Below are 26,474 nucleotides of genomic sequence, written 5' to 3'. Positions count from 1 at the left end.
ACGTGAGGTGACGAGTACGTACATGGGCTAGTTGTGGTAAAATTCGATTTTCTTACTGAACAACAACATATTTTCCTGTTATTTTAAGTTATACCATTTTAATGAGTACTAATCTATTTTCATTCTTCATTGAGTTATTCCAATATGTGTATTTATCATGTTTAGTCTAATACGACATGTCTATGTGTCTTAATTGTTTATGTGAATTCTGTGCAACATGCTTAGTGAATTTCCTGCTTCTTTCCTGACTGGTACTTGGTCTAAATCGTAAGAATTTCGTGATGTAGTTGTATTTCTATCGTTCGCGCTGCATATTTACTTTGGGACTACGTAACGATATTTCGGGAGATCCCCATGTCTTGCATATTTACTTTAGGACTACGGAATGGTATTCCGGGAGATCCCCCTGTACATTTACATTTGGGACTACGAGACGGTATCTCGAGAGATCCCCGGTTGTGTTTCTATGTACTGAGCTGTTACCTTTTATGATTTCATTGTTGTTAAATTTCTGCCTTTATTTTATTGTGGTATTACACTCTATATTGTTTTTATTATATATTTACCAGTAGGGCTCTGGCCTGACCTCGTCACTACTCGACCGAGGTTAGGCTTGGCACTTACTGGGTACCAGTTGTAGTGTACTCATGCTACTCTTATGCACATGTTTTTTATGTGCAGATCCAGGTGCACCTTATCAACCGCATTATCAGTGAGTCGGGACAGCTTTGGAGACTATAAGGTATATTTTTCGCATCCGCAGACCTCGGAGTCCCCTTCTACTCTTTCTCATGTCCATTATCTTCTGTATTTTTCCTTTGTTAGACTCTGATGTATAGAGACACTTGATTTTCCTTTTGTAGTTTGTGATTCATGATCTTCCGGGTTTTGGGATTGCTGTGTATTTTGAACGGTTAGTTGTTAAAATTATATTTTCATTTCATTATTCCGCAAATGTTAGGCTTACCTAGTCGTAGAGACTAGGTGCCGTCACAACGTCATACGGAGGGGAAATTGGGTCGTGACAAGTTGGTATCAGAGCTCTAGGTTCATAGGTGTCGTGACTCACAAACTGGTTTAGTAGAGTCTCGCAGATCGATACGGAGACGTCTGTACTTATCTTCGGGAGGCTATTGAACTGTTAGGAAAAGTTTCACTACTTTGATTCCTTGTCGTGCGAAAAATTTGTTGACTTCAAAGATTCTAAACTTTCTGTATTCTATTCTCTTACAGATGGTGAGGACACGTACAAGCGGATCTGATGACCAGGCACCCGCGCCCCCTACTAGATCCGCGAGAGGCCGGGGCCGGGGTAGAGGCCGAGGACGTCCACGTGGTGCAGCCAGAGCACCCGCACGAGTTGCTACAGAGGAGCCCTCAGTAGCTCAAGCTGGAGGGCAGACACCTGAGATACTTGTTGCTGCACTAGCCCTCCAGGAGACTCTAGCCCAGATTCTGAGCATGTTCAGCACCTTAGCTTAGGCTGGATTGATTCCACTTGCTCCTGCCACATCTCAGGCCAGGGGAGGAGCACAGACTCCCGTCACCGGTACTTCAGAGCAGCGGGTTCAGGTCGACTAGGTTCCAGAGATTATACCAATGCAGCCGGTAGCTCCAGCTCAGCCCGAGGTTAGGGCAGCAGCTTCTGAGGCAGAGCAGGTCAAACTTGAGAGGTACAAGAAGTACCACCCGCCTACTTTTAGCGGATTGGCTACAAATGATGCTTAGGGTTTTCTGGAGGAGTGTCATCGTATTCTCCGTACTATGGGCATAGCGGAGACGAGCGGGGTTTCTTTTACTACATTCCAGCTTAGAGGAGCAGCCTATCAGTGGTGGCGTGCTTATAAGTTGAGTAGTCTGGCTGAGGCAACGTTGCTTACATGGACTCAGTTCTCGGACATGTTTTTTAGAGAGTATGTACCTCAGAGCCTTAGGGACTCATGGCGCGTGAAGTTTGAGCAGCTGCGCCAGGGCGCTATGACTGTGTTAGAGTGTGCAGTTCGCTTCAGTGATTTGGCCCGACACGCACCGGCCTTATTTGCCACAGTTCGAGAGAGGGTTCGTCAGTTTATTGAGGGACTCCATCCCAGCATCCGGAGTAGTATGGCCAGGGAGTTGGAGATGGATATTTCTTATCAGCAGGTTGTGAGTATTTCCAGGATGTTTGAGGGCATGTTTTCCCGAGATAGAGAAGAGGGGGAGGCCAAGAAGTCTCAAGAGACTAGTTATTATTCTGGAGCTCGTGTCCCAGCAGCTCACCATGGTAGGGGTTATATGAGTTGCCCCGTTCATTCAGCTCTTCAAACCGCCAGCGGTGTTCCAGCTCCTTCTAGACCCCAGGAGCCTTATTATGCACCGCCAGTATCTAGTGTGCCTCCTGCATGAGGTGTTCTTAGAGGCCAGTCCAGCAGACCTGCCCCGAGCCTGTCACAACAGCCACACACTCCCAAAACTTGTTTTGAATGTCGCGACACTCGCCACATGGTGAGGGATTTCCCCAGGATTAGGTGGGGTGCACCTCCATAGATGTCTCAGCCACAGCGTGCTCCACCGGGTCCTTAGGCTATGATTACAGCACCAGTTGCCACCCCACCTGCTCAGCCAGCTCGAGGTGGAGGTCAGGGAGGTAGAGGTCGCCCTAGAGGGGGAGGCTAGGCCAGATATTATGCCCTTCCTACTCGTACATAGGCAGTTGCTTCTGATTTTGTCATTACAGGTATTATTCTAGTCTGTCATAGAGATGCGTCGGTATTATTTGACCTAGGCTCTACATATTCCTATGTGTCCTCTTATTTTACCCTGTTCTTGGGCATATCGCGGGATTCTTTGAGTTCCCCTGTTTATGTGTCTACTCATGTGGGAGATTCTCTTATTGTGAAAGCGTTATCAGTCGTGTTTGATTGCTCTTAGTGGTTTTGAGACTAGAGCCAACTTAGTATTGCTCAGCATAATAGATTTTGATGTTATCTTGGGCATGGACTCGTTGTCGCCCCATTATGCTATTCTTGATTGTCACGCCAAAATCGTGACGCTGGCTATGGCAGGATTACTGCGGTTAGAGTGGAGAGCTACCTTAGAATATACTCCCAGCAGAGTTATTTCATTTCTTAAAGCTCAACGAATGGTTGAGAAGGGGTATGTCGCGTATCTAGCTTAAGTGAGAGATGTCAGTATTGATACCCATACAGTTTAGTCAGTTCCAGTAGTGAGTGACTTTCCAGATGTGTTTCCAGCTGATCTTCCGGGCATGCCGCCCGACAGAGATATTGATTTTGGCATTGATTTGTTGTCGGGCACTCAGCCCATCTCTATTCCTCCATATCGTATGGCTCATCCTGAATTGAAGGAGTTGAAAGAGCAGTTACAGGAATTTCTTGATAAGACCTTCATTCAGCCCAGTGTGTCACCTTGGAGTGCTCCTGTCTTATTTGTAAAGAAGAAGGATGGTTTTATGCGGATGTGTATTGATTACCGCCAGTTGAACAAAGTCACAGTGAAGAACAGGTATCCATTACCTCATATTGATGACTTATTTGATCAGTTACAGGGTGCCAGAGTGTTTTCCAAGAATGACTTACGTTCAGGTTATCATCAGTTGAAGATTCGGGAGCCGAAAATCCGGAAGACTGCTTTCAGGACCAGATATGGTCACTATGAGTTTCTTGTTATGTCTTTTGGGCTGACCAATGCCCCATCAGCTTTTATGCACTTGATGCACAGTGTGTTCCGACATTATCTTGACTCATTCGTCATTGTGTTTATTGACGACATTCCGGTATACTCCCGGAGTTGGGAGGATCATGAGCAGCACCTAAGGACTGCACTTCAGACCTTGAGAGAAAAGAAGTTATATGCAAAATTTTCAAAGTGTGAGTTTTGGCTAGACTCAATGGCATTCTTGGGTCATATAGTATCGAGTGAGGGGATCCAGGTGGATCCGAAGAAGATTGAAGTAGTGCAGAGTTGGCCCAGGTCGTCCTCAGCTACAGATATCCGGAGTTTTCTTGGTTTGGCGTGTTTTGTTGATTGGGGTATATTATAGCTCTCAACTCTATATTACCCACTCAATACCTCTCGGTCAGAGAGTGATTTTGCCCAATTTGGCTTTCTCAAGTCCAAATGGGTATCAAACAAAATAGTTAATATGAGCTCAAATCGGGTTCTTACTATCTCTAGTTTGAACCCTCTAATTAGGATAATCAATCTCTCAATTAACCCAATTCCTTGTTAGCTAAGTCTTCCTAGACTATATCCCTCTTTCTCAAGCAGAGACTAAGTCAAATAGGCATGAATCAATGTTTGCAACCATTAATTCTAAAATTGAAGCATGAACTAAGCTAAATAATCAACACCCAATCATAAACAAGCATTAAATTAATTACCCATAAGGTTTATACACTAGGGTTGGGTCACAACCCTAGTAAAAATCTAGCTACTCATAATGAGAATTGAAGAACATAAAGAAGAAAAGCTAATTAAACTCATAATTAAAGATAAAAATGGTAAAATATAATGTTTAAACACTCAAATAATCTAAAACTTCCTAAAATGGTAAAACAACGGCTACAACAGCTTTGAACGTTCAAACTTAACCTATATTTGTGAAACTGTTTATGTGAATTCTGTGCAACATGCTTAGTGAATTTCCTGCTTCTTTCCTGACTGGTACTTAGTCTAAATCGTAAGAATTTCGTGATGTAGTTGTATTTCTATCGTTCGTGCTGCATATTTACTTTTGGACTACGAAACGGTATTTCAGGAGATCCCCATATCTTGCATATTTACTTTGGGACTACAAAACAGTATTCCGGGAGATCCCCGGTTGTGTTTCTGTGTACTAAGTACCTTCTATGATTTCATTGTTGTTAAATTTCAGCCTTTATTTTATTGCGATATTACACTCTATATTATTTTTATTATATATTTACCAGTAGGGTCCTGACCTGACCTCGTCACTACTCGACCGAGGTTAGGCTTGGCACTTACTGGGTACCGGTTGCGGTGTACTCATGCTGCTCTTCTGTACATGTTTTTTGTGGGTAGATCCAGGTGCACCTTATCAGCCACATTATCAGTGAGCCGGGACAGCTTTGGAGACTTCAAGGTATATTTATCACGTCCGCAGACCTCGGAGTCTCCTTCTACTCTTTTTCATGTCCATTATCTTCTGTATTTTTCCTTTGTTAGACTCTGATGTATAGAGACACTAGATTTTCCTTCTGTAGTTTGTGATTCATGATGTTCTGGATTTTGGGATTGCTGTGTATTTTTGAACGGTTAGTTGTTAAATTTATATTTTTATTTTATTATTTCTCAAATGTTAGGCTTACCTAGTTGTAGAGACTAGGTGCCGTCATGACGTCATACGAAGGGAAAATTGGGCCGTGACACTACTATGCTATGAATATATTTTTGAAGTATCAAATATTTTGGGAGTTACTTGTGTTCACCGAGATTGACTTCGGATATTTTGTTTTCGTTGTCATGAAACTACACGTGCCGGTGTAGGCGTAGATGGCCACTTTGTGGTATAGACTATGACAGAGTGCTCTCCCTCGAGAGAGTACTATTTTGTAATATTATTAACATGGCTGAGTTGATTCGTACGACACTACGATGAGACGACCTGAGCAAGTAGAGTATATGATACTTGCCGCTAGGTACATAACCTAGTTGACCTTCTTATGTCGGTGATGGTATAGTACTCCCACTGAAAGGTAAGGATGATTTTCTTATGTTTAGGCCTAAGGAGTCGAAAGTGATTTCGATGACTTAAAGCAAATGGAATGATTTTGCGTGATTTTTATCCAAAATCTTGGATTGATGTAAATGTTTTAAAATTTTATATTGTGGGTTATATTTCACTTGGTTGTTATTTAAAATAACAAGGGTCATGAATTGATAAAATTTCTTATCGTTTTATATCAAATATTGGTACATTATTTTTATAAAATTTGTCCCTAAAACTTAAGTTAGAGAGAGTCTATGACACTTATTGAGTACTGTTGTGGTGTACTCAGCCCTTAGAGGCCCCCCTCCAGGGCCGCCCTGCTTACTATACATATTTCAGGATGATGTATGATACGTGACATGCGGTCAAGCTAGGATAGACTCTCTTTCTGAGGTATTATGAAGCACCACTTTTATCTCGTGGTAGCTATCATGTTCTTTCTTATTTTATTTTATTGGAATTACTCCAACCGTTGGTTCTATTCTTGGTATAGAGGCTCCATAGATAGTTGTGAAAGGTTATAATAACGGGGTTGTACACGACATACATGAAAGCATATTTATTTTACTTAGTCTCATTGTTATTATCATGAAAGACGTCATGTGTGATTTTGAATTGGAAAAATATTTTATTATTTAACTTGAAAATGTATATGATTTTCAAGGAGCTTCCGCAATTAAATTAATTTTCATGCATATGATTTGGGTGCATCACTTAGTTTGGTTCGCTCGGGTCGGGTAGCGTGCCGGGTGTCGGTCACGTGGTTTTGGGGCGTGACAAAAAACCTTTCACATAATCCAATGATTCAAAAGTAATATTCTTCAACGAAAAAAATATTATACTCTTGTAATATTGGCTTGACTGCAACTAAATGAAGGGGTTTCAGCTTATACCTTTCAATTCCTAGAATGTGCTAAATTAAAATTAATGATAGCAATTGTATAGCAAACTGTTTGATGTCCATTTATACAAATTGACTCTTCAAACAAATATTATTCAAAAAGAAAAGAAAAAAATATCTTTTTTTAATAGACTGATTTTTCTGATGTTTCTTTCTCCAGCATGTATGTTTACTTCATTATATATGTAAGTAAACTTTTATTCGATTTTTAAACTCTTTTTTGTTATTTGGATAAACATAGACGTGTACCTTATATATTACATTTATTTTAAAAGAAATTCGCTTTATTCAAATCTAGCTACACTGTTTTAAAGAACTATAATTATAGGGTTTTAAATGTGAAAGAGTTTTATAGTTATATGGAGTAGCTTTTTTTTTGGCCAGAGGCGAAGTAGTATTTAAATAATTAGAAAAGATAACAAAAGTTCTTAACATGATTGCATATAATCATTAACCGAATTAAGTATGATAACATGATAAAAAAAAAAGTTAAATTTTTATTTTTAATTTAAATTCAATTTTTAAAATTTTACCTATAAATTCAAAATTATCTTTTAATTCAAATTCATTTATATATATATATATATATATATATATATATATATATATATATATATATATATATATATATATATATATATTATCTGTATTTGACCAACATAGTCAAATATAGAATAAAGTTTTCATATACTATTGATATTTATTAGTTTGCCACTTGACTTAACCATAATATCAGTTATATATGGTAACTTTATTCCTTTAATATAGATATAGATAATTAAGGGAGCTCCAATGAGAAATTGGTAGATTATAATATGCATCTAAATTTTCGAAAAGAAAGATCCAAATTTACCTTTAACTCCTCATTATTGTTTAAAGTTACCTTCAACTTAGAACTTTATAATTAGGGGTCAAGGACAAAATGAGACTCTTTTCTAACAGGGGAGGGAATAATATTAGACTACAAATCTACAATAACATACCTAGTATATTTTCACATGTGGGGTCTAGAGAGGGTAGTGTATACAGAGGTGGAGTCAAGACTTGAACCTTATGGGTTCGGGGTGCTAATATTTTTAAGTTACTGGGTTTTAAATTAATAATATGTACATATTCAATTAATTTTTCAAGACAAATATATGGATTGGACCAAAGTGGTGAGTTCAGTCAAACTCGTACTCAATGGGCTAGCTCCGCCCCTGAGTGTATACACAGACCTTACCCCTATTTTGTGATTAGACTAGAAATCTAATTGCTTAATTTCGAGTGGTACAAGAGCTAATTTGAACCTTTTCCAAAAAGAGAAGACCTTGAGTTAGGGTTGTGCATGGATCGGATCGGATCGGATTTAGTACATTTCGGATCGGATTTTTGGATTTCGGATTCTAGAAAATGCAATCCGAATTCGATCCGAATTAATATCGGATCGGATCGTATTAAAATCATACCAATCCGAATCCGATCCGAAAATCGAAATTTTAATAAACACAATCCGAAATCCGAAATTGAACGGATCGGTTCGGATTTCGGATATCCGATCCAAATGAACAGCCCTAACTTGAGTCCCTATTGAACATCGTTGTCCTAGGTTTTTCCCTTTCAATTGCTCTCCTTATTTGAAAAAAATAATACTACTACAGTCAAACCTCTCTATAACAGCTCGTTTGTTTTGAATATTTTTGGATGTTATAGTGAAGTGTTGTTATAGAGAACATATATTATAACATAACATAAAAATTGATTCCGAAAAAGCTTGGCATTTATAGAGAAGTATTGTTATTTAGGAATGTTGTTATAAAAGGATCTAACTGTAGTACATTTGTAAGATTATTATGCTAGTGACAAGGACCAATTTCGTTGATGTGAAATGAAAATATAGCATAGAAAGATCATTAATTCCTAGAAGCAGCTACTATTTGAACTTGCACTTTCAAGAGTTAGAACCATAACTCTGAGCCATATAATTCCTATCAAATAAAAGTGCATGGAAAATCTGAAAAGAACAATGACCTTAAAGAATAATAAGGGGCGTTCCGAGAATCGAACTCGGGACCTCTCGCACCCAAAGCGAGAATCATACCACTAGACCAAACGCCCTTATTGATTAGACAATTTCTATTAATTTTAATTGACTCAGAACTATGGTAGAGCGGTATTCTCTTATGACCGCTATTCTAATCAAGAGACTAAAAGTCCCCTATTTAAGATAGGTCGCCAAACTACGATCGAGAGTCTGATCTTATTAGATTACTCTGGGGTTTCAAAACTTCATATTCAATAACCAGGAAGCTAGTCTTCCGGTTGATTTAACTGCAGCACTTGATATTTTAATAACAAATTAATATTACATAAGGCTAATTGATCATAATGGTTACCTTTTACACCATTGACTTTGAAACTTGCAAACTAATTATACATATTTCATAAATCTTGGCTGAATGAAGAACAAGAATATTCCTAGCATCAAATCAATTCCCTAGTTGGCCTTGAGTGCATTATCTTTCTGGTATTCTAATCATGTTACCCCATTTTGAGAACATTAAACTATGAACAAGTTGATTCATGGTTGACATCAAAATGTATGTTAGATTCTTAAGTTTTATGCGGCTGATTTTACACCTTGGAGTAGTAGTACAAGTGGTCATTATCACTTTATCAGCTTTTGAGGTTCCTGTCGAATTATCATGATCAGATGCCTTAACCAAGTTGACAATATTTGATGGCAATACTATTCATTTGAATTTTTCAAATAGTTTTCAGCATTTCTCACTATCCTTAAATAACTGGCCTAAACTTCCGCTTGTTTGGTTATTAATGGAGCTGACATGCGCACTATATATTTTCAGATCTCAGAAAAAAGGGAAATTCTCATTTGCAAATATATACCGATAGAACCTTGCAAGAACCCAAATGTTGAGAGACAATTCAAGATTTACATACAACAAAAGCACTTGGTAAATATACATATTCTTTTTCAAAATTTTATGCACATCTAATATGTAGACACATATATACATATATGGATAGATATATCGAGTCCAAATATCTGGGGATGAAATCAAATTTTGCAAATTAAACAGTAGAAGCAACCGTAATGGAATTAATACTCTCTTTTACAAATCTATATACTATAATTTAGAAAAGAACATGCAAATTATGAAGTGCATCTACTGTCGTTAAATCTCCAATAATTTGTGTCTCTAATGGAGCCTCATGCACCCATGAGGTTGTGTGCGTCCTAGGCAACCTAGACAGAGGCGAAGCAGTGTATTACATACGGGTTCAACTCAACCCATAACTTTTGACGCGGAGTAAAAATTTGTATGTAAAAATTTATTAAAATTACAAAAATAGTAGATATGAACCCATAACTTTAAAAATATAATGGGTTCAATGTTAAAAACCTTAAAATTGAACCCTTAGGATTTAAATCTTGGATTCGCCTCTGAACCTAGATACTCTGACGCATACAAGGTTAGTGATTAATTTCACGGCTTAAATTATTAACTTAATAAATCACACAAAAATAATTTTAATGTTGCTCCAAGAAGCTTATTGTTACTCCTTCAATTAACTTGAAAATTTTGAACTTTAAGAAAAGGAGGAAATAGTAAGGGAAAGTGTGAAAAAGATTCGTACGTGAAAAAACATGTAGCTAGCAAAGAAGCACAGTTGGCACGTCGCTGTCACAAATAACAACTTGCAATTCGTAATAGAGGAAGAAGAACATGGTAGTCTAAGACTCTACGTCAAGAAAGTTTGTCCACATTGAAGATTTTAAGATTCCTTTACCAGCAACTACTAAAGTCGGCCAGTTATAAATTACTTAATTAACTGTAAATCTAAAAAGCTTTTTGACCTCTCTCTCTTTCTCTCTCTCTCTCTTAACGTAATTAACGGATTAACCTACCCTTGAAATGGAAACTTAAGACCATATTTTCTTAATTACACCGTCCACCTCTATATTTTCATACTGCTTTGTGCGACTTCACAGATTTGGTGTGACTTTAATTTCTCAAGGGGCTGTAAAACACTAGTACGATACTCAACAGTAAGTTGTTCTTGTAAATTGTTTAACTTTTATACATTGATAGTGTAAAAAAATTTATACCAGTCAGATCACTTAAAAAATAGTAATATTATATCACTCTGTATTCTTAAAATTAGAGGAATTTTAAATTTTATTTGTTGGCGTACAATTATTTGCACGGTTGAATTATTTATTAGGTGATTATAAGTAAATTTCTTAATAAGATTAATTTATAATTAGATAAAAATGATGAACCTACTATTATTACATATTAAAATGTACTGATAATATAAAAAGAATCTTATTACATGTATACCTAGTTAATTTTTTTAAAATATGTATATATACTATATAATGACACTTCTTGATTTCTTGATGAGTTTATTTCTTTATGTTTGAACAGACCTTAATGAAAATTCCGGCTCCGTCGCCGTAGCCCCGTCATATATATATATATATATATATTATATATATATCATCATCAATCCAGTAGTTGTATTAATGACATGTGCTTGTGTTTGTTCATTATTTGCTGTCTCGCCTTAGACAATAAGAGGTGCCTTACTATCATTTCTCTCTGAAGAAGAAGAAGAGAACTTGCTTAGGGTAAGATCAAGGTCAGTTTCATGATTCTCATATACTTGTTGTTATCGTTTCCCATTTTATCTCTTGATCTTTTTTACTAACTTGTTAACTTAACTCCAGGGTCATGTATATTTCCAGATCCTTGCTTCTTCAAACTCTCAGCAAGAAGTTCTCTACCCAAATAGAAAGGTGTGTTAATGCTCTCTCTCTCTCTCTCTCTCTCTCTCTCTCTCTCTCTCTCTCTCTCTCTCTCTCCACACACACACACACACACACAGAGTCACTGTCGTCACATGGCCGACCTTCTTGGATAAGGAAAAGATTAGGTCCCTCCATTTCTTGGACACATGTGCACTCGATCTTATGTTGTAGAAGAAGTCAAGAATGGTTTTTATTTTCCGAGAAGATTACATGTGAGGTTTTTGCTTATTAAAATTAGATTACTTTTTTGCTTGACCGCTTTAGTAAATTAGGAGAGAATTTAAATTTTTTTCTTTCTAATTTTATCCTTATCTACAATCATTTCCCAAACTAATTGGAGTATTAAGTAATTAATCAAATTTTGATTTTTAAAATACAGTGAAGATAATTTAGAAGTAAATACTTATTTAATCCTTTCTTAAGGAGAGTGTAAAATGTAAATTGGACAAGCAAAAAGGAATGGACTGTAGTAGTTGATAAACAAGGAGTAGTTTTTGCTTCTTTTTGCTATATGTCACAGTAAGGGACGATGAAAATAATTAATGAGGCCATTTTTTTACCATGCAAATGTAACCACAAGTTGAACTTAATGACTTTACCTAGACAATAGTAGTCAAGAAGTTATTACAATTCGAATTCATGATAATATAGTTCAAATTGTACCTCTTGGTTACTACTACTAAGTTATCCCCGAGTAAATTTTATAGGTGGTCTTCAACTTTGTATTCATTACGCAAAAGTCATTTTTCTTCTTTTTGTTACGTAAAAATCATTCAATTTTGTATTCATTATGCAAAAGTCATTTTTCTTCTTTTTGTTACGTAAAAATCATTCAACTTTGTGTTTATTACCTAAAAGTCATTTTTCTTTTTTTTGTTAGACAAAAATCATTTTACTTTGCTCTATTTATCACAAGTCACCTTGGCCAGATTTTATAATACTTTTACTAAAAAAGTCTATTATGCCCCTGACATTATAAATTCTCTCAGTTATGTAATACCTTCTATATTATATACTAGATAATATATTTTTACCAAGATATTTTACATATAATTAAAATAACATAAATTTATTTATTTATTATTTTTATAATGTATCCATACATTTAATTTTTTCATGGAACTCAATTTGTTTAATTATATTCAAACATGAACATATTTTAAATATAAAAATGATTTATTATTTATTTGAATTAATAACAAACAAATTTGTTTAACAAATGATAGTTTTTTATAGTCAATAAAAATTTTAAAAAAAGTTTCAGAGATATTTGTGTTTAATATAATAATTTTTAAAAATTTATCTATTAATATTATTTATTTGAAAGTATTAATTTGATATGTCATTGTGCCAAATATGGGTATTTTATTTATTGGATTAATGAGTATGGCTTGGATGATAAACCAGTGAGCTTTAATTTTATAATTTTCATTAAAAATATTTCATTAAGTATGGTTAAGAACATGGACTTGAGATTTTTTCACAGTAACATTACTGACAAATTTAATAATGCTACTTGTATATCTTGAAAATTAACGTTAAAAAAAATTAAATGTACGAATATATTATAAAAATAATAAATAAAATAATATCTAAGTTATTTTAATTATAAGTAAAATACCTGGGTAAAAGTATATTATATAGCATATAATATAGAAGGTATTACATAAATGAGATGATTTATAATGTCAAGGGCATAATAGACTTTTCAGATGAAAGATTTGTAAAATCTGGTCAAAGTGATTATTGTGATAACTAGAGCACAGTAAAATATTTTTTGTGTAACAAAAGAAAGAAAAATGACTTTTAGGTAATAAACATAAAGTTGAATGACTTTTACATAACAAAAGAAAAAAAAGTGACTTTTGGGTAATGAACACAAAATAGAATTACTACTCCTTAGTAAAATTATATACTACTCCATGTTTAATGTATTCTTGTAAACTGGGAACTACGTGATACTTATTCTCTCCATAACAAAAGACACTACTCTCTTATTACTACTACTACCTTTTTTGTGGTCCCTTGTTTCTCTTTTATTTTCTTTTGCGGACCCTCTTTCCCTTTTCTGGTAAAAGGTTTAATTAGCGAAATATATAACCAATGGAGTAGTAGTAGTAGTATATGTAAGCACTAAGGTACAAAATATAGGAGGAAGAAACGATGCTGTTTTTTAAGTTGCATAGAATTAACAATATTACCGCAGCTCGGGATTACATCAAATTCGGAAAAAGTTGGCTTAATACTTAAACGCTATACTTGAACATTTGCTAATTATGATAAGTTCTTTGATATTAACCACAGATAGTTGTGGTGGGATGGATTTCTAAGATTTCTCCATTAGCTAGATGCCTCGAGTTCAAGGCATGGGAACGGAAAAATCTTGATAGGAGTACACTTCTCCTTACACGAAGCGAATGTAAATTAATCAAGACCCCAAAGCAGACACCAAACACCGGGTGAAAAACAAAAATAAAAATAAAATCTGATGATACTTGTTTTAAGTTAAGAATCAGTAACTGAATTAGACAATATTATGTAAATTCAGGAAATTAGAAGGCAAGATAGCAGTAATCACTGGGGCAGCAAGTGGCATAGGGAAAGAAACCGCAGCCAAATTCATTAATCATGGAGCAAAAGTAGTTATCGCCGATATACAGAGACAGCTCGGCCAAGAAACCGCAAGTGAGCTCGGACCAAACGCCACATTTGTGCCATGCGACGTCACAAAAGAATCTGAGATTTCCGACGTAGTGGACTATGCCGTTTCCCAACATGGACAGCTCGACATAATGTACAATAATGCAGGTAAAAGAGAATTCAATATATGTAAAGTGAATGCATGTGCACTGTCGTGTCCTTAATGATCAGACCACAAATAAGAAGTGCACCTGCTACATTTAAATTCTGAATCTGTCTATTATTATACAGGGATAGCGTGTCGAACATCGCCAAGCGTAGTTGACCTTGACCTTGCACTATTCGACCGTGTCATGGCCATTAACGTACGAGGCGTGGTGGCGGGAATCAAGCACGCCGCGCGTGTGATGATCCCGCGGGGCCACGGTTGCATTTTGTGCACGGCTAGTGTAACCGGGGTGATCGGAGGACTCGCGCAACCTACTTACTCAACTTCCAAATCAAGCGTGATAGGAATTGTAAAGTCTGTGACAGCGCAGCTGTGCAAGCAGGGAATAAGAATCAATTGCATATCTCCATTTGCTATTCCAACACCCTTTTCATTGGACGAGATGAAACAATACTTCCCTGGAGTGGAATCTCAGGACCTTGCTAAAATCTTACACAGTGCTAGTGAGCTCAAAGGAGCATATTGTGAGCCCATTGATGTAGCCAATGCTGCCCTTTTCTTGGCTAGTGAAGATGCTAAGTTTATTAGTGGCCACAATTTGGTAATAGATGGCGGTTTCACCTCATTTAAAAGTTTAAACTTAGTAGATCAAGTGCAGTGACGTTCCATATAAAATTGATATGGCATTTGATTCTTTTCTAGAGTTTTTTGTTACTCCAAATCAAATGCATAGCCTCAGGGTGCACAAACTAGTTTGTGCTGAATATCGCGGAACAGGCATATTGACCTTAATGTTTTATTGCTTATAGACTACCTTTCTGGAATAAAGGCCAAGCAGGCACATCTTTTCCAGACATTACCTTCAAACTATTGAAACTATAACAAGAAATTATTTACAATATGTAATCTAACATACTATCTGATTTTCAAAAGTAAAAGAAAAACCAATCTCACAATATTTTGATGTATCTTTTTTTCCCATGTAAATCAATTCGCAACTGGAAGCTGAAGGAGCATCCATATTGAATAAGAAGAGTTCCAGAAAGCTCTTCTATTGGCTGGCAAACAAGATCCTGGGCTTAGCACTGTCTGATTTCGGTAAAAAGCTGTACCTTTCTTCTAAAAGAATCAAAATTGCTCATATACAATCCTCCGCATAAAGTCTTCTGGTGCTGCAAAAAACCAGGAGTTGAAAATTTTATACCATTGCTCAGTAAGAGAATTGTGATAAAGCTATTGCATTAGGTCAGGTCTTTTCAAGGGAATTATAGCGAACTAATTGGAAGTAAGGAGGTCCTATGCAAGACATTAAGATTTACCCAAGTTAAGCTAAGCAATATTAGTAAATTTTGTATATAAACCCCTCCGCTTGCTGCATAATAGAACTTCAGTTATGTTCAGTGCTTAGCAATATGCCCCTGGTCTAGGATATATGGGGCAAGCAGACCGAAGGTTCTTTGTTATTGTGTAAAGAAATTATTTGATGGAGGAGAGAATAGCTACCTAATCCATTGGTGAACAATTTGAACTGTCCAATTGCCTGCCTGACGAACATCTCAACCCCACCCACCACTGCAGCTCCAACCTCTGTAGCCTCCTGCAATAGCCGCGTGTTTCTAGGTGTGTAAACTGCATCAAATACTAGCTCATATGATCTCAAGGCCTCCTGAAACAGCGGAAAGGATGCAGAAAACGTTTGATGTCAGCATTCTCTCATGCAAACAGAGAGGGTCACTTTTGTTAAAAATACTGCAGTGCAAGAAAGACAACCTTGGAAATAGGAGTTTGATCTGTCCTTGGCTGCATGCCTACAGCAGAAGCATTTGCAAGAATCATTCCCTTCTCAGGGCAGAAATCGTTTAGTTGTTCATATGGCAAGGCTTCACCAGATACTGCTGCGGCCAGAGCTTTTGCTCTCTCTTTTGAAAAGAAAAAAAGGATGTGATAAGTGAAAGGAAGACGTAAATGAATGAAGATCAAAAGACAACCATAATTCTTAAAGAGATAGGAGGCAGTACCGTATTTGCGGTTAAATATTACAACCCTTGCCCCTCTACTTTTGACACCAAAAGCAATAGCTCTCCCAGCACCACCTGCTCCAACTAATACGAACAATTTTCCAGCAATTGGAGAAACATTTGATGCATGGCCATTGGTCTTTTGTCTCTCTGTTTACACACAATAATTGGAACTGCTTATGTTATTGGAGTCAGAAGTGCTTGAAATGGTTTCCTAAGAAGTTTCTACATTTTCTTTTGGGAGGGCTACAGACCGAGGAGAGGGAAAGGAATAAGAAAATGAAAAACAGTGGTATTGTCATTGTCTAATTTGTAAGATAAAAAGATGTAAGATTATCTGGATTTCGGGAAAATCTTTTGTCTTGCAAAGTGACCCACTAAACTAAATTGATTAAGTTTTTTTGCTTGTACCTTTCTACTAAGAACATTAGAATTTTTTTAAAATTCTGATAAAGAACAAATCAGTACCTCTAAGTGCATCCTCAATTGCCGTCGCACAAGCCTCACAATCTGTATTGTAACCAATGAGCTTGCCATCAGAAGGTCTCCTTATAATTGTGTTAACAGCTCCTATAGACTGATTTCCAAAAGCATGATGCATTTTAGAACGCTTTATTAATAAGAGAATGTAGCCACAAAATAATTTGATATGGCTAAACAAAAAACAACTGTATAAAAATGCCAAGTCCAAACTTTCAAAATACTGATCTAATCTATAGAACAAAATGTTTGTCCATGCAAGGACAAACACCTAGAAATCTGTGTATGTGCGTGTGTATGTGTGGATGCTGTAACACCTACGCGACCAGTGTAATAGTGCTACTTAGGCTGCCTTCAGCACTTAACCGTAATGGACTAAGGCAATCATCCATAGCTCATTTTGGAAAAAGAGAAAAACCTGAATTCTACTATGCCTAATATGATAAGGTAATTCAAGCACACCCAGGATGGTCAGCTTTTGTTTCCTCTTAAGTATATGGACACCTCTTGTACACATATAAAACAGAGTGATGTTTATAAGTATTCATTATATAAGAACTAGTGAAGCTGAACCAGCTTCGGCAAAGACATTTTGATAAGATTGTGCATTTTGTGGTTCTTCAACCCCCCAAAATCAAAATCAAATTATGCAACATACAGCAAATCTCAAGATTAAGCTTGGTTTAGTGTACCATGGAGGTGTGAACATTAGACTTGTTTATAACCGGGTTGAGCTGCTTTGATTATTTTCAGGATAAAGTTGAACACCTTGATATTTGAATTAAACAGAAAAAGCAAAGACAGAATACACAAAAGATAGAGACATCTAAAAGAGCATAGTTTTACACTCATGCACTCACAGAATGATGAATTTAAGACAGAAATAAACATGGTATGGTCATCATTTTGGAACTAATCAGACCTTAGCAAGTGGATCTACTTCATCACAGCACCGTACTGCTGCTTCCTTATGTGGGAGTCCAACACTACACATTCCATCAAAAGGAAGAATATCATGCATTAGATATTTTTACATGAAGACAATTTTAGGAAAATAAAACATATAGGAAAGTAAAATATTGCAGGGTACATATCTTCACATCCCAAATGTTTAATGCAAGTGAAAATTTCAAACTAGTAAGATGAGTGTTGCTTATATATGGCATACATTTATGCTTGACGAGTAGGAATCTTTAGATATTCCTAATACAATCTGGCAGTTATTCATCAGTATGCGGCACAGAACAATTTTAGCTTGTACATAAGGAGCATACCTAAAACCAGCATAGTCATTGCATGAGAAGACCCGAAAAAATTCCTTGATATTATCAACTAGTAGAGGCACATATATTCCATTGTATCCTGTATGTCTAAAGGCAGGGTTGTGCAGAAGAGGGCCCTTGCTATGGCCAACAGGATTAGAGATTACGCCAAAAACTCTAGTATCTTGGTTCACATATTCCAGTTTATAAACGTCTTTAATGCTAGTCAAAGCTGGCAAGCCAGGGTTGGATTTGCCTCCTAAAGATCCACAAACAAAGAAAGCACCATATTTTGGACCCAATAGTTGGCTTATAAGACCTCTATCTCCTGCTGCCCTGGCAATTAGAGGCACCTGCATAGAGACCTTATAATGAGGCAAAAAAGTACCTCATTCTCAGTTTTAAAAAGAGAAGTTCAACAAACTTATCACTACTCACAAGGAAACTAGCATTAAAAGATTTTCTTTACAACCATATAAGCCCAAGAGATGGCTGCAGATACAAATAAGAGGCCATATATATGGAAGAAAATATGAGAGTATTTTCTAATGAACACTTCATCGCAGAAAAATTAAGTATATCAACAGCAGTTCGCGTAGAAAGATTTTAAAGCAGACCCCTTTTCTCTCTTCTTGTCGGTAAGTTGAATTGAGCAAGTATACCATCAGAGGGGATGCAATGTAGTTTCCACGGGTTCAAGAAAACCCAGTATCTTTTACACGGATGATAACTATATATGTGAATGATCACTAAAATTGCAACGAACGCAGTAGTGAGAATATAAATACTGAACACCTCAAATTTATCAATAGGTGTAAAGCTAAAAGCAAGTTGAGGGTGTGTTTTTGCAAGGAAAAAGTGCAAGTTAAAGCAAGAAAAGAAATACCTGACAATGTGTAAGCATATGAAAAACTGGTGCAACATCTGTAATATAAGCTACATCAATCACTAATTTGATGATATCTGCTCCTGTTGACTGCAGGTTTGCAATTAAATTACAAAGTCTCTCTTTTGTAGGATTTCCACCATTCACATGACTGGAGGCAATTATCTTGCAGTTCGATCGTTTGGTCATTAATTCACAGATGACCTCATCGCAAGCAACCTATAAAGTTGCAAAGAGTTTAATTTCTATAAGCTGATTATGTAAAAAATATATAACCTGATAAAAATGATAGTAAACCTGCTATCATTGTTAAATCATCATATAAACATAAAAGAGGAAACTTGTACAATGATTTACTCTCTTAAGCAAGATTCTTTTTTGATTATTTTGATTTATTTAGCTTCAATAAAACTGTATCAATTAGAGAGTAATTTGAGAAAATCAGTTGGACTAACCTCGCGGTCAACTTCAACGAACTCGACGTCCAATTCAACAGCCAATTTCAGAACTTGCAAGCATGTTTTCTTCCAGTTTTCTCTGCAAGAATATCTCGGCGAATTTGGCCTGAGAAAACAAACCCCAAATTCTCAATCAGCAAGATTTCGCAAAGGTTCAAGCTTTTGGTCAATTCGCCTCACTTTTTGGCAGATTGGATCACAAAATCGAAGAGAACCATTTTCAGTAATTGGAGTAAAATGTCAACAAATTCCCAATCAGTAAGATTTTCGCAAAGGTTCTAGCTTTTGGTCATTTGGCTTCACTTTTCTTGCAGATTGGATAATAAAATCAAACATAAACATTTTCAGTAATTATATCAACCATTATCAAACTAGTTGTGCTAATACCTTCTTTCTCTGTAATCTTTTTTAAGTTTATCTTTTAATTACTTGTACCTAAAATCACAATCTCTGGACAACTTACAAGTTACAACACAAACATAGAAAAATTTGGTTGAAACAAAAACCATAAAAATTTTGGTGAAAGGTTTTTAGAACATACAGTAGCTTTTTGATGATAAATTGTAACAAGGAGCCTCCTTTTTTAACCTAAAATTTAGTGATTTTCAACCTACTTTATATTAATCAGTAAATTACATCCTTAGATGCGATATTCATATCATATTTAAATTAAACACACATATACTATTTTAAATGTAAAAGAAAACGATCAGAAATAAAAAATGAAAAACTTGTTGTAATCCAAATGTCACCAGGCGCGTTGTTTCGAACACAATTACTCTAAAATTTTGCGACATGTATATAGTAATACTCACTGCAAATAAGGTAAAAATTTATTGGCACAAGTGTACACACAAAATGTAGCACATAAACTTTAATATTTAATTATAGTTAATTAATATATAATTTTACCATATTAAATCACTTCTGTATAATAATTTTTTATATGATTTAATATAAACGTGGTAAGTATTTACCTTGTAAAATAATAATAATCATAGCTCCTAGACCCTAGTTAAAGTAAAGTTCAAATAAGAGCTGAAATAAGTGGTGGTATGAATTATGAATAGCATGTTGAGAAAGGAGTGATTCAACCGACAGAAGAGGTAAAATAAAAACTTCATAAGAATAAATAAATGCGGGCGGGCCTCGGATTTAACTTCATTGGGGTCCAACCCCCTATAGTCACAATCAAAATTGGAAACTTTTGACCATTCAAGAATGCAACGTAATGGTAGCTCTTCTACTTTTTTTAATTGAATCCTGTAATAGTAAGGGCTAGTCAGTTTTAAGAATGTTAATCGGAAAAAATAGTCAGCGTTTGTAAAGTATTAAAAAATATTTATCATATTATGTTGGAACTCCAGCACATAAAAAATTTCAACATAATATCTTGGATTATGGAGCTCCTGCATATAAATTTCTAGAATATTATATTGGAACTCCAGCGCATTATGCTGGAAGCTCATATGTAAAAAAAAATCGAACTACAGTATATTATGCTTGAATATTTTCAAATTTTTAAGAGTGTTTTTGTTCAGATTTTAACTTTACATCTAAAACTGACTAAATTTTGATTACTTTTGAAACGGTGACTATTTTTCAATTATCAGTCGTAAATCTAGTTATTTTTTTATTTTTTCTTATATACTGTAGCAACTTTCACTTGGACATTACCTAAACCCCTTGCAAGTTGCAACTAATGTTTCTAATAATTGCTTTCCCTTTTCTTAATTTTAGATATTTTGTAATAATGTCAAGTTCAAAAATTCTTCTGATGTGTACTCTGGTCTCGGTAAAAAGAGAATCTTAAATCAAGATTTAAATCCAGAGAAGCAAACTGATGGAAACATTCTTAGATCAATTGGTAAGTGGGGGAAATCTTGGTTGGTCACTAGTCACTACCACGAGCCCGACATGCTTCACCTACCCACCTCACTCCCTCCTTTTACAGTTTCACGTGCGGTGGAGAATTTAAAAATAGAAACTCATAACATACTCTAGTTTGTACGGGGGATAAAAATATGAGCAAGAAAACAAAGAAACAGATATGAAAATCTAAAGAAGCAAACAAAAGAAATTGTGTTGGAGATTCACCTAACACTCTCCTCCTCACAAAATCACACATCTCATGTCCTCTTTTCCTTCTTCTTAGCTCATTAGTTAAAAATAGTAACCAAACCCAAACCCTCAAATACTTGAGCTACCAAGTAGCAAATCCGATACACAAGGTATTTCGCAGGGTCAGGGAAACGGCCGCACACTAAGTGGTTTGACGAAGACAGTCTAATCTAATGCAAGCATTAGTGGCTACTTACACGACTTGAACCTGTGACCTACATATCACACAAAGACAACTTTATCATTGAGCGAAAGTTTCTTCACCGAGTAGCATTTGAGTACTTGAGAAAAACAGAAGAGTACTTGAAAGCAGAGACGGATGGGGGTGCGCTTAACTTATTGCTTTCGGCACGAACTATGTATTCATGTATTAAAATTATAAGATCACAATCATTCTGAATCTACTTATGCTATATTAAGAAAGGGAGAGTATATCTTACCTGAAAGAAACGATGGAGGGTAAAGTCCTCTGTTTGAGAAGGTGTTCAACTTCTGAAATGTGTGTGAAAGTTAAAGAGTCAATGCAAAGTTCCACTAGATCTGCTCCTTCTTCTTTTGCTTTCTGCATACAAGCTGCCATTTCAGACAAGCTTTCACATTCTAATGTTGTGTACACTAAAAGGTCTTGTTTGAAACCCATGATCCACAACTACAAAGAGAGACGGCTCAGAACAAATGTAAAAGTTACAATGCTCTGCTTCTAAGAAGTAAGAACCCCTGTTTTTGGTTAATTCTGGTTGAAAGGGGAGATGTTAATAGAGAGGGAAGATATGTGCGGTCAGTTATCAAATTTTGTTATACTACTTGGCTGCACATACTCCGCAAGTGCTCGCTTATATAAATAAAACCTATATAGTGACATATCAAGTGGAGTACTTTAAAATAAGGTATTAGAAAAAATAATTCAATTATTAGTTTTGTGTATTATTAATACATTATTTGGTATATTTTTTTAATATATGTATAACTAATACTTATATTAGTAATACGCCATATTTGGTATTATCCTATGTATAAGCAATGCATACAAAATCATGACATTAGTAATGCAAGGGTTATTAATAATTGCGTTAACATGGTTAATGACCTAATTGCCCCCTCAAATCCCTAAAAACCCATCCCAAATACTTTCTCCCATATTATTAGCAAGCAGACTCTTTGTACGCTTTGGATCACAGACCCAAGGTGAATGCAACCAAACTTGTTATAGCTTGATACTTTTATACTACTATTTTATTTTTTTGCATTATTATTTTTGTACTAAATTAAAAGAGCCTCGGTCTTTTGGTCGAGGTAGATGTTACCTCTCAATGTTGAAAGAATTTCTTATTCTGTTATCCATATAGTTAATTGTTATATCTAAAGTTAAAAATTGTGGAGGGTACTTTTGTAAAGATCCAATTTTGTTAAAATTTTGTAATATTTTAATACACCCAATTAAACAATGGATAAAAAATAATTCCAGTATAACTAATGTCAGCATTACTAATATACTCTATTCAGCACTATTCTTATATCTCCCGCCAAACGACCCCTAAAGGTACTTGTATATAACACATCCTTATAATAGTGTAAGAGATAAATGATTCATTTAACTCTAATATAATCATGTCATATAACTTATATGGGTGATGGTTGATATTATTTTTTTCTACTGGTACCAACCACCTATGTACCCAAAACATGTCACATCAGCAATAATGCTATGAAGAAGGCAATAACATCTTTTGTTCATGCTATGTGATAGCGAAATCTATTAGGGGTCTTTTGGTAATGTTGGTATAAAAATTTAATACCACTTTAGTACTTTGTTTGGTTAGCAAATCTGGTATAAGTTATTCAGGGATTAAAATTAGCATCGGGATAACCTATACATTGTAGATGGTGGGGTAATCAGTGCTGGGATAACTTATACATTCTTCTTAGAAATTATGCAATTGTTATTTTTAATACAACATACCAAACAGTGATTAAAAAAATAATATCAGGATCAGCGGCGGACCCAGAATTTTGTGCAAGCAGGTTCAATCTTAGAAGTACGTAACTTTAGTCGTAAAATAGTAGTTGTCAAGTGGGTTCAAATAAAATATTTATACAAAATTTATGCAGCTTTAATCGTAATTTATACATATACACAATATTATTTTTTGACGAAGCGGATCCAATTGAACCCGCTTTTTACCACGTGCATCCGCCACTGACCAAAATAACTAATCTCAACATAAGCCGTATTCAAACCAAACGGCGCCGAGTTCAAATTTTACATGGTCTTATACTTAACTAACTAGTTAGGACATGTTTATCTGAAAGGGACAAATTAATTACCAGTGGGTATCCTCTATAAGCTTTTCATCTCAGTCTGCTTGATCATTTTCTCATAACCCAAAAAGGGCAAAATCTTCTTCTATTTTCATGATTATTATTATTAATATAAGCATACTATTATGATGAAATCTGTTTCTAGCAATGAGCATGAGAGACCCTGCTGCCTTCCGGCAGGGTACTAAAAATCCAAAATACAGAGAAAGACAAGTAGTTAGATTCACATAGTTATATTATAGGCCAAATACATAGAGCCCCGTTAAAGTTTTCACAAATTTTTATTTTGGCACTCTATCTCATTCTTGTTCCATTTTAGCACTCCAACTTCATTCAATATATTTCATTTATTTTAACACAAAAAATTAACACGATGTAAAAAGTAAAGAGTGTGTATATAAAGCTTCTGAAGTGTAATAACTATCCAATTAATCGTAGCCAACTGCTTTTTAGCCCATGTCAAACGGGTCTAACCCAACTACCCGAAACCCTACACTAATAACCCAAATGGGATATGGGTAAAATAAGAGTCGTGCAATTTTCCTTAAGTCATAAACTCGTGAGTAAATTTTATGGGTGGTCATTCAACTTTGTGTTCATTACCCAAAAGTCACTTTTCTTTCTTTTATTACGTAAAAGTCATTTAACTTTGTGTTTATTACCCAAAAGTCATTTTTCTTTCTTTTGTTACACAAAATCATTTTACTATGCTCTACTTATCACAATAATCACTTTGACCAGATTTTACAAACCATTCATCTGAAAAGTCTATTATGCCCTTGACATTATAAATCCTCCCATTTATGTAATATATTCGTACATTTAATTTTTTTTTAATATTAATTTTCAAGATATATAAGTAACATTATTAAATTTGTCAGTAACATTAGCGTAAACAAATCTCAAGACCACGTTCTTAATTATGCTTAATAAAAATTAAAAAATCAAAGCTCATTGATTTATCAGTCAAGTCATATCCATTAATTTTAATAAATAAAATAACCCCATTTAACAAAATGACACGTTAGATTAATACTTTCAAATAAATAATACTAACAGATAAAGTTTTAAAAAAATATAATATTAAACACAAATATCTTTGAAACTTTTTTAAAATTTTTTATTGACCGTAAAAAGCTATCATTTCTTAAACAAATTTATTTTTATTATTTTAAATAAATGTTTTTTATCATTAAAATATGTCAATGTTTGAATATGATTAAACAAATTGAGTGCCATGTGGTAAGCACCCTCCGTTTCCAACCAAGAGGTTGTGAGTTCGAGTCACCCCAAGAGCAAGGTGAGGAGTTTTTGGAGGGAGGGAGCCAAGGGTCTATCGAAAACAGTCTCTCTACCCCAGGGTAGGGGTAAGGTCTGCGTACACACTACCCTCCCCAGACCCCACTAGTGGGATTATACTGGGTTGTTATTGTTGTTGTTGTTGTTTAGAGACTTAGTGGGTCTGAAGTTGGAAAAATCTGTGTCCAAACCTAAGATGCCCTTAAGGTTGTTTTTGTCACGACCCAATTTCTTCAATAGGTCGTGATGGCGCCCAACGTAGCCGCTAGGCAAGCCAACGGTGAACTAGCCATGTGTTTATTCTTTTTAATGGTTTCGAAATAGTTGGTTTTTATTTATTAAGTAAGAGGTGAAAGATTTAATAAAATGAAGCATAAAAAAATAATTTTTGTGTAACAAAAGAAAAAAAATGACTTTTGGGTAATGAACACAAAGTTGAATGATTTTTACGTAACAAAAAGAAGAAAAGTGACTTTTGTGTAATGAACACAAAGTTGACTCATCACCCATAAAATTTACTCTAAACTCGTCTACCTTAATCTCATTCCCAAAATCCCTGGTCGTAGCTAGGTGATGAAACCACTAATTGCAGTTAAACACAATTGGTACCTAAAACCAACTTAATTTCTTCCAAAACATGTACAACAAAAGGTACATAATAAAAGGCATACAAGACTTAACACTAGCCTATTCCACAAATTAAACTACGACAATGTTGAACCCACTAGAGATATCACCAACATTGTTGAAGCCTGGAACTTCAAGCTTCAGATGAAGATATGGATTTTAATAAATCAAGAAAAAACTAACGAAATCAAGGAACTAAAATACGACGAAGCTTCAAAACTTTCTCGAGATGGAGATCGAAAGCAACCAAGGAATTATTTTGAGAATGTAGATGAAAGAAATAATGGGGGAAGGAGGTTGGGCATTTAAAAAGAGCCTCACACGCCTACCAGGTGAGGAAACTCACCCAATGTGACAAGTCATCTTTTTATGAAACATATTAAATGAGATTGAAGTGCCAAAATGAAATAAGGCTAAGATAGAATGCCAAAAATAAAAATTGATGCCAACTTAAAGGTTTTGTATATATATTTGGCCTATATTATTTTTACTATGGTCATCGATCTACTGTAATCTTTCTCCTTTATACGAGTTTGAATAAAAAAAAAGATGTAGAATTTTTGTTGAAAAGTTGAAACTAAGAGATATAGCGTTTGGCCATAGATTTTGGCTTTTTTTTTTTTGAATAATATTATTTGTTTATAAAATATTATCATGTTTTGGAGGGGAAAAAATAAAAAAAAATCAAATTCTCAAAAACTAGTTTAGGGTAGTTTTATGGTGAAATTTTTTCTTTCACTCACAAAA

The 26,474-nt window shown here is 35.1% G+C and overlaps 2 protein-coding genes and 1 non-coding gene across 6 annotated transcripts; 1 reads left to right on the top strand and 2 right to left on the bottom strand.

The window, feature by feature from the left end:
• Positions 1-8,657: 8,657 nt before the first annotated feature.
• Positions 8,658-8,729, bottom strand: TRNAP-UGG (transfer RNA proline (anticodon UGG)). The gene has a single exon. It is a non-coding gene; the product is annotated as a tRNA-Pro (tRNA).
• A 1,755-nt stretch (positions 8,730-10,484) lies between these two features.
• Positions 10,485-15,109, top strand: LOC107780016 ((+)-borneol dehydrogenase 1). Of its 3 annotated transcripts, none has more exons than XM_016600525.2 (5): positions 10,485-10,683; positions 11,209-11,279; positions 11,368-11,436; positions 13,997-14,256; positions 14,380-15,109. In XM_016600525.2, the coding sequence occupies exons 3-5, from the start codon at positions 11,372-11,374 to the stop codon at positions 14,916-14,918; spliced, it is 864 nt and encodes a 287-aa protein (XP_016456011.1). In that variant the 5' UTR covers positions 10,485-10,683; positions 11,209-11,279; positions 11,368-11,371; the 3' UTR covers positions 14,919-15,109. The 3 variants fall into 3 exon arrangements, with proteins under 3 accessions (XP_016456011.1, XP_016456012.1, XP_016456013.1); XM_016600526.2 differs by having other exon boundaries at positions 10,544-10,683; positions 11,209-11,268; XM_016600527.2 differs by lacking the exon at positions 10,485-10,683 and having other exon boundaries at positions 11,137-11,268.
• On the bottom strand, positions 14,898-22,425 carry LOC107780015 (bifunctional 3-dehydroquinate dehydratase/shikimate dehydrogenase, chloroplastic). Of its 2 annotated transcripts, none has more exons than XM_016600523.2 (10): positions 21,923-22,425; positions 19,359-19,467; positions 18,904-19,122; positions 18,030-18,382; positions 17,678-17,741; positions 16,744-16,852; positions 16,276-16,425; positions 16,028-16,176; positions 15,761-15,923; positions 14,898-15,429 (listed from the first exon to the last, which is right to left on the bottom strand). In XM_016600523.2, exons 1-10 carry the CDS (start codon positions 22,120-22,122, stop codon positions 15,386-15,388), a joined length of 1,560 nt encoding a protein of 519 aa, XP_016456009.1. In that variant the 5' UTR covers positions 22,123-22,425; the 3' UTR covers positions 14,898-15,385. The 2 variants fall into 2 exon arrangements, with proteins under 2 accessions (XP_016456009.1, XP_016456010.1); XM_016600524.2 differs by having other exon boundaries at positions 18,030-18,370.
• Positions 22,426-26,474: the final 4,049 nt, after the last annotated feature.

The sequence above is a fragment of the Nicotiana tabacum genome, chromosome 22, assembly GCF_000715075.1.
Source record: "Nicotiana tabacum cultivar K326 chromosome 22, ASM71507v2, whole genome shotgun sequence".
Lineage (NCBI taxonomy): Eukaryota > Viridiplantae > Streptophyta > Magnoliopsida > Solanales > Solanaceae > Nicotiana > Nicotiana tabacum.
Note: the sequence above shows the minus strand (reverse complement) of the source record. Positions and strands in the feature narration are given on the sequence as shown.

Bases quoted from the DNA above. Each gene is read 5' to 3' on its own strand.
- LOC107780016 (XM_016600525.2), top strand. From the start codon at position 11,372: ATGTATATTTCCAGATCCTTGCTTCTTCAAACTCTCAGCAAGAAGTTC. The intron at 11,437-13,996 runs GTGTGTTAATGC...ATGTAAATTCAG, and splicing joins TTCTCTACCCAAATAGAAAG to GAAATTAGAAGGCAAGATAG. The intron at 14,257-14,379 runs GTAAAAGAGAAT...ATTATTATACAG, and splicing joins CATAATGTACAATAATGCAG to GGATAGCGTGTCGAACATCG.
- LOC107780015 (XM_016600523.2), bottom strand. From the start codon at position 22,122: ATGGGTTTCAAACAAGACCTTTTAGTGTACACAACATTAGAATGTGAA. The intron at 17,742-18,029 runs GTATGCTCCTTA...TGGAATGTGTAG, and splicing joins AATGACTATGCTGGTTTTAG to TGTTGGACTCCCACATAAGG. The intron at 15,430-15,760 runs GTAGCTATTCTC...GGTTTTTTGCAG, and splicing joins ATTGTTCACCAATGGATTAG to CACCAGAAGACTTTATGCGG.